The following is an 11,509-nucleotide window of genomic DNA, read 5'->3' as shown; positions in this document are numbered from 1 at the left end:
GAATCCCTCACACTGGAAAACATCCCACCTTCAAAGCCACGAGATATATGGTAATACACCAAGGACAACAACAGCGTGTGAAAGGGGTACTACAGGGCTACTTCTTTAGTCGAAAACCCTTTTATTTTTAGGTTCCTGTTTATTATACGTCCTAAAATGTTCTTCGCAAATTATATGATCACTTTATTTTTAGTAGTAATTTAAGGTTCTTGAATAATATAATAAATAAAATAACCGTATAGTAGCTGTTATTAGCCTGAGAATATTACCACCGGGTCACTCGGTCACCAGGTGACAGTATATGGTTAACAATAACAACAGTTATACACCTACTTGAAGCAAGGTCTAGTTGTCAGTCTATTTGCAGGAAAGTCAATATTGAATGAGGGAACAACAGGAAGTTAATAGAGTGAAATAGGATATATGAAGGAGAAATCCTACTTCGATTACTAGTCAGTATTGTATAGGATTTCCAGCAAACATCTTACTTAACAAAATAGAAAGAGTAAGTCACAGAAATGGAAGCAAAGGGAATACCTGTACTGTATTGTATTTATTATTGTTTAAATGGGTAATTATTATGTTAATGTTTTCAAGTTAACAATTAATTCCCGAATCATTCAAATCTTTTATTTAAAAAAAATAATATTGTATTTTGAGTAAATAAAAGCCCAGCCAAACTCATAAAAACTTAAGTTTATTTAAAATTTAACTATAGATTCAGACATGCTGATAAAGGATCTGAATTAAAAAACAGAAATTCTAGTATACAGGTAGTATATGGATTTGGCATCCTGTGTACCGCCGGCAAGGCCGTGGGTTCGTAACGCACGTCTTGCCCGCGGTGCCCACCGTTTCTCTGTGGATGTCGGTCACACGAGAATAACCCGTTATAGTACCTCCTTCTTTCCTCACACAGCCAAACTGTGGAATGCTCTGCCTTCTTCTGTGTTTCCATGCTCTTACAATCTGTCTCACTTTAAAAAGCTGGTTTTCCGGCATCTTCGTGGTGTAGATTAATACAGTATGTACTGTATAACCTTTTTTTTTTCTATATTTACAATTTCTTTCGGTTCTTTTTTTTTCGTCCCCCAGGCTCCGTTGTGGGTCGTTTGACCTGTGCCCAGGTGGGTTAATTCCCGTAAAAAAAAAAAAGGCAATATCTATGACCCATCTGTGATATATATCCAGGGAACGAAATATTTATCATCATCCATTGAGGCAATATTAAATGGATATGAAATACTTCCCACCCAACCGTGACATAATTTACTTGGTATGGAGTAATGTGTGTGTGGCGGCCATTATTGATGTGACACTATCATCCCGTCAAGGTCGAGCCTCGCCCTCCGGCCTTACTCCTATCGATGATTCAGAATTTTTTTCCCAGGTTAGATGGTGGAAATATTGCCTGGGTACGTTCTGGGTATATTGGAGGTTGTTATTGTTGATGTGTTTGCTATGTTGTTGTTATCGTTGTTGACATTGTTATTGTTATTATTATTACACTCAGGTTCATAACACACACCAGCTGGAAGGATTACAACCGGTAGATGAACATAACTCACAACCACACAACGCGACCTTAGACCTCCGCAGCAACACACACACATCTACCCTTCAGCCAGCCCGCCTGAGGCCATCTCCCACCACTGTCTCCACGTGTCTGCAGGCGCTCACTGATAAACTCACTCGCAGAAGGACAACAACGAAGTAATTTATGAGGTTCTCCAGGCCTTGAGATGTATTTATTATGACATGATACTTATTTCAACAATTGATACACTTTAACTACATGTTCTGATCACCCACCCCAATTTTATACTGAAACAAACCTAACCTAATGCTAACCTAATCTAACCTAACCTAGCCGAATCAAACCTAACCTGATGGTAACTTAACCTAACCAATCAGGTCAAATTAAGGTATTTAATTAACATGTGGGTGGTGAAGGGGTGCTAATCTACAGGTAAACCACAGAAAATAATTTCATTATTAATCCATACACGCCATATTGATATACTATACTAAACGTCAAGGCAAACTCCGATTAACTTAACCCGGAAAATCAAGTCCTGACATCAATTCTATTTGTCTTTTGTGATTTTATCCTCGTAACCTGTGAGTGACCTTGTATATATATATCTTGTCTTGGTCCTATATTATCTGTTCAGGGATATATTACGGCTATATTGTATCTCCATTTGATTATGAGTGTCAGATAATTGGTAAGTGATGAGTTTTTATGGAGTTTGATCTTTGACGCACACGACAGCTTAACTTATCATACGTCACAATACTAAATTGCCTCCCCACAGGGTACAGAGGAGTGGTCTTAACTCATTCATTACTACAACTACTTCTTCACCCATCATCTTCATATACCCCATTACAGTGCCCCCTTACTTCCGTGTTATACCCATTCACAGATTTACTGAGCCACACAACAGAATCCACATTCATCTGCTTTAATGATTCCCCCATTTTCTTGCCCCCACACCCATTCACCGCCCCCACCTGCCTTCCTACACCCTCCATAAGAGAGCGGAACTCCTCACGCCCATCCTCCGCCCATTAGCTAAGAAGAGAGGGGCCCGGGGGTGGGGTTAAAGTTGGTGTCCTTGACGTGGCTTTGACCTAGACCGTCACGGCGTACTACATGTCCAACAAGCAGGCCTTACCTCCCTCTGTTTTATTATCTCTCTCTCTCTCTCTCTCTCTCTCTCTCTCTCTCTCTCTCTCTATTCTCAATATGCAATTCCTTTATCACTCTTCTTCCGCCACTCTCCCTCCCACCCTCTTCCATCCCTACCTCACTCCTCTTCCTTTGACTCCTATTCCTCTGCCCTTATACTACTTTTCTCTCCTCTTCCTAACCCCCCAATCTCCCTCCCTAACTCCTCCCTCCCTCCTTCCCTCACACAGGGCGGCAGCAAGTAGGTACTGGCTCACACACCATGGCGTCCTCCACACAGTGTGTTGCTCACGCCGGGAGAGGACGTGTGTCACATGCCTGTCCAGTGTGTTACTAGTGTTATTTAAGTGTCCAGTGGCTGCTTACCTCTCCAGTGTGTTACCTATCTGTCAAGTGTGTTATTTACCTGTCCAGTGTTAATTGTGTTACTTTACCTGTCCTGGGAGGGAAGGAGAGATGGTATGGAATTAGGGGGAGGGTAGTTAGGGAGGGGCAGGGTAGTTAGGGAGGGGGAGGGTAGTTAGGGAGGGGGAGGAAGGGAGAGCGGGAGGGAAGGAGGGAAGATTGTAAGGGAGGGAATGTAGTTATGGGGAAGGGAAGGAGGGCAGGTAGTTAGGGAGTTAGAGAGGAAAGGAAGGGAGGGAATGGAGGGAGAAAAAGATGGAGGGTAAGTAGTTAGGGAGGGACGGAGGGAAGAGAGGGAGAGAAGAGAAGGGGACTAGGTAGTTAGGGAAGGGAGGGAGGGAAAGAGGGCAGGTAGTAAAGGTGTGAGGAAAAGGAGGGAGGCAGGGAAGCAGGTCATTAAGCCGGGAATATCACAGCAGGACACCCACACTTGCTCCTCGTCTTAACCTCTTACATACCCCCCCTCTTTCGTCTCTACTGCAGGTGTGTTGGTGCAGGTGTGTTTGTACAGGTTAGGTTACGTTAGGGTAGGTTAGATTACGTTAGGGTAGGTTAGATTACGTTAGGGTTGGTTAGATTACGTTAGGGTTGGTTAGATTACGTTAGGGTAGGTTAGATTACGTTAGGGTTGGTTAGATTACGTTAGGGTTGGTTAGATTACGTTAGGGTATATGTTAGATTACGTTAGAGGGGGGAAGGTTAGGTTAGGGTACGTTAGGTTTAGTTAGGTGAGGGTAGGATAAGTTTGGTTTAGTTAAGTTAGGTTAAATTAAAGTTCGGTTAGATTAGCGTTAGGACGATTAATCATTAGATGAAAAAAACTAGGGTGACTAATCTTCAGGTGATCCAACAAATATACACATATATCACGTTCATATGAGACTACAAGTTGTTTTCCGTGTAACTAAATATAATATAACTAAATATACCAGAGAGAGAGAGAGAGAGAGAGAGAGAGAGAGAGAGGACCGTGTAGTTACTATTCAATGATGATCATCACCAAAGACAACAAACTCAAAATATGTTTGAGAAGAAGGAAACACTGAAATTAATAAGTGTTGAGTAATGTGGCGAGTTTGATAAGGAACAGTGAGTGACGTGTGTGTGTGTGTGTGTGTGTGGACAAACCTTAGTGCTGACGAGAAACTGAGAATATTCTAAGACACAAACTAACCAGAAAAACACAAATAAAAACAGAAAAAATTCACCCCTAAGTACATTAAAAAAACACAAACTCTACAAAAAAAAAACCCTTTAAACATCCAATCCAGGGCTCAAGAAAAGCACCCTCAAGAACAACAACAACAAGATAAATTAAACAAAAACAATTAATAAACACCAGCAAAAATATCCAGGGTACCAGACATACGCCTTGAGGACACCACCAAGACTTCAAAACTTATCAGAGGAACCAAAGGGAGAAGAGAGACTGGTGGTGCTGGGGCGAGATGGACTGGAGGAACTGGTGGTGTGGATGTGACCTGCTCTTATTACTACTGTCTTCCTTGTTGATGGTGAGTACAGCTTGTAGATTCGTCTTGTTTACTTGTAGATATGGTTGTTTACTTGTATATATGGTTTGTTTACGTGTATATATGGTTTGTTTACGTGTATATATGGTTTGTTTACTTAGTATACATGGTTTGTTTACTTGTATATATGGTTTGTTTACTTGTATATATGGTTTGTTTACTTGTAGATATGGTTGTTTACTTGTATATATGGTTTGTTTACGTGTATATATGGTTTGTTTACGTGTATATATGGTTTGTTTACTTAGAGATGTTTACTTGTAGATATGTTCGTTAATCTTTAAACCCTCACATTATAAACCCTGCTCGTTATTGGACGATGCTAGTTAAGAGGTCAAGGTTCAGGTTAGAGGTAGAGGTCAAGTTACAGGTTAGAGGTCAAGGTCAAGGTAGAGGAGGTCAAGGTTCAGGTTAGAGGTAGATGTCAAGGTTCAGGTCAGAGGTCAAGGTGTGGGTACAGTACACCAGTAAGATCACTCTCTACTGTCCAATTTAAATCTTCCTCTGAGACCTGTATCAAGGCATTGGTTCATGTTTTGGTGACTCAATGTTGTTGTTATTATTATTATTATTATTATTAGTATTATTGTTGTTGTTGTTAGTTATTATTATTGTTGTTGTTGCTATTATTATTGTTGTTATTGTTAGTTATTATTAGCTAACATAAATGTATGTCGTAAGAGGCACATGAATGAAGATGAGGTTAAACAATACCTCCCCTAATCCCCCTTCCTCCCCCTACACCCTCACCCTTCCTCCCCCTACACCCTCACCCCTTCTCCCCTACACCTCACCCCCTTCCTCCCCTACACCCTCACCCTTTCCCCCCTACACCCTCACCCCTTCCTCCCCTACACCCCTCACCCCTTCCTTCCCCCACCCCTCACCCTTCCCTCCCCCCTACACCCTCACCCTCACCTTCCCTACACCCTCACCCTTCCTCCCCCTACTCCCCCTCTCCTGCCTCCCCACCCCTCACCCCTTGCTCCCCCCTACACCCCTCACCCATCACTCCCCTACACCTCACCCCTTCCTTCCCCCTACACCCTCCACCCTTCCTCCCCTACACCCTCACCCCTCACCTTCCCCACCCCTCACCCCTTCCTCCCCACCCCTCACCCTCCCCTTCCCCTACCCCTCCCTTCCTCCCCCCTACACCCTCCCCTTCCTTCCCCTACACCCCTCCCCCACCCTCACCCCTTGCTCCCCCCTACACCCCTCACCCATCCTCCCCCCTCCCCCTTCCCTCCCCCCCCTACACCCCTCCCCTTCCCCCTACCCCTCACCCTTCCTTCCCCTCCTTCCCTCCCCCTACACCCTCACCCTTCCTCCCCCTACACCCTCACCCTTCCTCCCCCTACACCCTCACCCTTCCTCCCCCTACACCTCCACAGATCACGTGACCTTGTACCCACCAATGACATCACGGCGTTGCCTCCTCACTAAAAGCTTAATAGAGATTAATAATTCCCGCCTCTTATCGATCCTACCACGATAACTGATGCAGTCTTCCCACGGTTCCGACGCTAAGAAAGACTGCTCAAGGTGACGAGTGATTAACAATGCAATTTGGTAGTTTACTGGGTAGTTATGGGTATTTTAGTAGTGAATTATCGGTAGGGTTGTTTGTCAAGGCTCGTTAAGGTAATTAGGGTTAATTTAGCAGTTGTGTTAAGTTAGGGATTGTAGTGGTTGTGAAATTATATTTTATGATGTCATACACTGTTTTGGTGTATTGTACAGCGAACATATACAACTACTGATATACCAAGACAGATCATACGACAATAATATACTGAAAAATACACAATACAACAACACTACACTGACAATACAATCATACAACACTACACTGACAATACAATCATACAACAACAATATAGTAACAATACAAGCATACACAACTATATACCATCACTATACTGTACAGTACATTCATTATACAGTGCCATCTACAGACCACTGTTGTATGTGGTGTGTCTCTTACAGCTGTATGTACATACTTCCACCGTGATTCTCTCCCTTCTCCTACTCTCCCTTTTTCCTCTTCCTCTTCTCCTTCCCCCCACTGTCTCTTCCTCTCTCCCGCTCTATCTTCCTTCCTCCCTCCTTCCATCCTCCCACTCTCCTTCTTGTTCTCCTCTCACCCCCTCCCTCCCTCCTACGCTACACTTGCACAGCTCCACTTCTCACATTTTATCAACAGGTAATTGGAGGTCGGTCGAGAGGGAAACTGCCCAATTTATACCAATTTCCTTCGTTGTTGGGTTTATATATGTCTGTTGTGTCAGTTTCTTTGTCTTTGTGTGTGTGTGTGTGTGTGTGTGTGTGTGTGTGTGTGTGTGTGTGTGTGTGTTATGTCAGCCAGTTAAGATCAGTTCCGCCTCCACCCTTCCTCTCAAGGACTGAATCTCTCTCTCTCTCTCTCTCAGAATAGGACAAACACACAAACACAGTCACAAACAAACATATATGCACACAGAAAACACTTAAATCTCCACACACACACACACACACACACACACACACACACACACACACACACACACACATATACAGACAGAGACACAAAGAAGATAAAAAAACACACAAACAAACAAAACAGATAAAACAAACAAATTCAAGGCCAAAGTGAAGAAGCTACTGGGTAGAATTTTCATTTTTTGTGAGGAAGAAATATGGGGAGGGAGGGAAGGAGGGAGGAGGGAGGAGGAGGGAGGGAGGAAAGGCTTTGGGACTATTGAAGGGGAAAGTGAGAGGGAGGGAAAGAAGGGAGAGGGGGTATTGAAGGATGAGGAAGGGAGGATATTGAAGAGGGAAGATAGGAAGGGAGGAAGAAAGGTATCGAGGGAGGGAGGAGGGAATGAAGGTATTGAAAAAGGGAGATAGAGAGGGAGGAAGGGAGAGTTACAACACAACGCTCACCTTCCCTACACCCTACACCTCACTAGTGACCCAAGCAACACAAATAGCAACGGCGGTCACCAGGCTCCTGTTAATATATATCAACGGTAGCAACAGATGTTCCTAACAGTGGCAATAACAGAAAACAGCAACAAAATTTAGGTTAGGTTAGGTTTGGTTTGGTTACCGTTAGGGTGGTTAATCTTCAGGCCAAAATCAGCAGGGAGAGTTAATCGTCATGTGATCCCAACTGTTCTTATATCGCTAGTAAACCTATCCTATCCTATCCTAACCTGACCTGACCTGACCTAACCTAACCTAACCTAACCTAACCTAACCTAACCTAACCTACCCTGACAACTAACAATCATCTTTCAACTAGAATCTTACCTGTTGTTTACCTGTTGATGTAATCCCAGGTACTGTTGTCTGGTACACCTGGACGTGTTTCAGCCCCTCTTAATGATGTAATAAGCACCTGGAAAAATACGAATCGTTAATGACTCTACAGGTACATCCGTTAGCCTGTAAAAATATTCTAGTTTTTCTTCATATCTATTATGTATTGTGTTCGTTACCTGTGTTCGGGTGTACAGTATATGAGGTGTTTAAGTGGTGTGAGGGAGGCGAGGTGGTCGTGCATGCATTCGGATAAGTTGATAAAATGTAAACAAAAATCAGCTGTTGCTTAATCTCCTTCCCTCTTCCCCTCCTTCCTCCTCGGCCTGTGTAGTGGTGGTGACTTCCTGTGGCTGTGACCGTCACCAACCGCATACATACATACATACATACATACATACATACGACCCCTTAAGATTGTTAATGATAAAATCTTTGTGTGTGTGTGTGTGTGTGTGTGTGTGTGTGTGTGTGGCTCTCTCTCTATCTATTGTTTTATCTTTTTTCTCTCTATCTCAGGAAGGAAAGAAAGAAGGAAAATATAGAATTAAATGATATGCAAGGAGGGAGGGAGGGAGGGAGGGAGGGAGGGAGGGAAGGAGAGAGGGGGGAGGGTGTTGATGGGGAGTTACATCATTATCCTCCCCCAACACTCCCCTCGTTCAGGTAATCACCCCCGTGAGAACTACACTCCCCGGGTGGTGCCTTGAGCTCCTTCATTAACCTCCCCACCTCCAACACCAACACCACTACTTTCACCACCACCTCCAACACCACCACCACCACCACCACCACATCCAACACCACCACCACTAAACCTCCCCACCATCACCTTCACCACCACCACCATCACTACCATCCCCCACATGGTTAGTGGTGGTGGAGATGGAGGAGGTGGTGGTGAGATGGTGATGGCAGTGGTGATGGTGTTGTTGGAGGTAGTGGTGGTAGTGGTGTGGGTGGTGATGGTGGGGGTGACGGTGGTGTTGGAGGTAGTGGTGGTAGTGGTGTGGGTGGTGATGGTGGGGGTGATGGTGTTGTTGGAGGTAGTGGTGGTGTGTGCAGTGGTGGGTGTGGTGATGTGGCAGTGGTGATGGTGTTGTTGGAGGTAGGTAGGGTGTGGGTGGAGATGGTAGGGGTGATGGTGTTGTTGGAGGTAGTGGTAGTGGTGGTGGTAGGGGTGATGGTGATGGTGGTGTGGTAGTGGTGTTAGTGGTGTGGGTGGTGATGGTAGGGGTGATGGTGATGGTGGTGATGGTGGAGATAGTGGTGATAGTGGTGTGGGTGGTGATGGTAGGGGTGATGGTGGTGTTGGAGGTAGTGTCAATTAGTGGAAGTGTTGGTACAGTAATTCGGAAACTACAGTACAAATACAGGTAAACTTACTAATACAGGTACAAAGACTTCAAACAGTTAACAACACACTCTTACAATACAGGCACAAGGTACAGATACAGGAACAATTACAGGCATTACAAAATGATCACGTTACATAGGATGGTGAATGTACACACACACACACACACACACACACACACACACTAGTTGCCTTGAAGTTACAGAAATACATCGCATATGACAATTTCGTCCACAAACTAGCATATTCCTGTTGTAATTTCACGTGAAATCTAGTGTATTTCAAGAGATATTGTGAGTACTTATACTTTCCTCCTTGGCACCATTACGTCCCTTGGCACCATTACGCCCCTTGGCACCATTACTTCCCTTGGCACCATTACGTCCCTTGGCACCATTACTTCCCTTGGCACCATTACGTCCCTTGGCACCATTACATCCCTTGGCACTATTACTTCCCTTGGCACCATTACTTCCCTTGGCACCATTATTTCCCTTGGCACCATTACTTCCCTTGGCACCATTACTTCCCTTGGCACCATTACTTCCCTTGGCACTATTACGTCCCTTGGCACCATTACTTCCCTTGGCACCATTACGCCCCTTGGCACCATTACTTCCCTTGGCACCATTACTTCCCTTGGCACCATTAATTCCCTTGGCACCATTACGTCCCTTGGCACCATTACTTCCCTTGGCACCATTACGCCCCTTGGCACCATTACCTTCCTCGTGTCTTATAAACCTCAGAGGAACTTTATTGTAACAGAGAAGGTTAGGAAGGCCACACGGAGGAGGAGGAGGAGGAGTGAGAGGGGCTGGAGGGAGACAAAGATGAAGGGGAGAAGAAGAGGACGGAGGAGGGTGAAAAGTAGAAGGAAGAAGAGGAAGAGGGAAAACGGGAAAAAGAATAAGAAAGAGGAGGACCAAGATGGGATGGTGGAGGAAGGCGGAGGAGAAAAAGTGAAAAGGAAGGTGGAGGAGGAGGGAGGAGGAGGAAGGAGAAGGAGGTATGATAATGAGGAGATAATAACACTAACAATGGGAGGAGGAGGAGAAGGAGGAGGAGGAGGAGAATCAGAGCGTCCTTCCTGTACTCTCTCTCTCTCTCTCTCTCTCTCTCTCTCTCTCTCTCTCTCCATATTTAACCTCCCCAAATCTATCATTGGGACCGAGTTTCCATGGACCAACTAAACTCGTTCTCTTGTAAAGGTGTAGAGTTAACTGAGGAACCTTTAAGAGTTTGTCCTGGTGTTATACTGAGCCAATTACATAGTTCACACACCTGGGGGGAGGGGGGAGACTTGACGTGTGAACCTTCATAATTCCTGTCACCACATACCTTCCCATGTGTGTGTGTGTGAGAGAGAGAGAGAGAGAGAGAGAGAGAGAGAGAGAGAGAGAGAGAGAGAGAGAGAGAGAATATGTGTGTGTTCGTGTGAGGGAAGGAGGGGAGGTGATCTGACCGTGTGAATCTGACGTTGGAGTTTATTGTGAAAAAATCCGGAACTTTTACAATTTTGCTCTTGATTGACGTAATTAGCGTGAGGAACATGTGACTGAAGCCGAGTACCTGTGCTGACGGGCTCTCGTATTATTATAAGTAGCCATTACTTTATATCCTTTGTGGGAATCACCTGGTGGCTAGGATGGTTGGGTTAGTGTGGTGTTGATGTCCTAGAGTGGTGACGTGGAGGCCACCCGTAACCTCCACGCCATACCTCCTGGACTGGAGGCCATCTCACCTTTACACCTCACCTCCTAGACTGTAAGGCGAGGTAAAGTGAGTCGAGGTACGCTAGAGGCCACACCTGAGTGATAGTTAGTCGGCGAGTTAACACAATGCTATACTCCTTTACATCAGTGTTACCTGTACCTGCAACTGCTGTATTACTGTAAATATCACTGTAACCTAATCACCAGCTGTGTCACTGTAATTAGCTGTAACTATTATTAACCGTGTCACTGTAACCACCACTGTAATATATTCCAAGACCAGGAAGATAGGAGACAGTATTGTGCGGTGGAAGAGTTCAATGGCTTCAAGGTCAAGAGGGAGGAGGGAGGTGGGGTTGAGGGAGGGAGGTGGGGAAGTAGGGGTTGGAGGGTCAGAGGGAGGTGGGGAAGTAGGGGTTGGAGGGTCAGAGGGAGGTGGGGAAGTAGGGGTTGGAGGGTCAGGTTGAGGTGGGTCAGAGGGAGAGGGGTGGAGGCACTGGGT

The 11,509-nt window shown here is 45.0% G+C and overlaps 1 protein-coding gene across 1 annotated transcript; it reads right to left on the bottom strand.

The window, feature by feature from the left end:
* Positions 1-9,573: 9,573 nt before the first annotated feature.
* Positions 9,574-11,031, bottom strand: LOC121872394 (collagen alpha-1(XXI) chain-like). Its single transcript, XM_042375146.1, has 2 exons — positions 11,013-11,031; positions 9,574-10,046 (listed from the first exon to the last, which is right to left on the bottom strand). The coding sequence occupies exons 1-2, from the start codon at positions 11,029-11,031 to the stop codon at positions 9,574-9,576; spliced, it is 492 nt and encodes a 163-aa protein (XP_042231080.1).
* Between the last annotated feature and the right edge of the window lie 478 nt (positions 11,032-11,509).

This window comes from Homarus americanus, unplaced genomic scaffold, assembly GCF_018991925.1.
Source record: "Homarus americanus isolate GMGI-L3 unplaced genomic scaffold, GMGI_Hamer_2.0 scaffold24050, whole genome shotgun sequence".
Taxonomy (NCBI): Eukaryota; Metazoa; Arthropoda; class Malacostraca; order Decapoda; family Nephropidae; genus Homarus; species Homarus americanus.
Note: the sequence above shows the minus strand (reverse complement) of the source record. Positions and strands in the feature narration are given on the sequence as shown.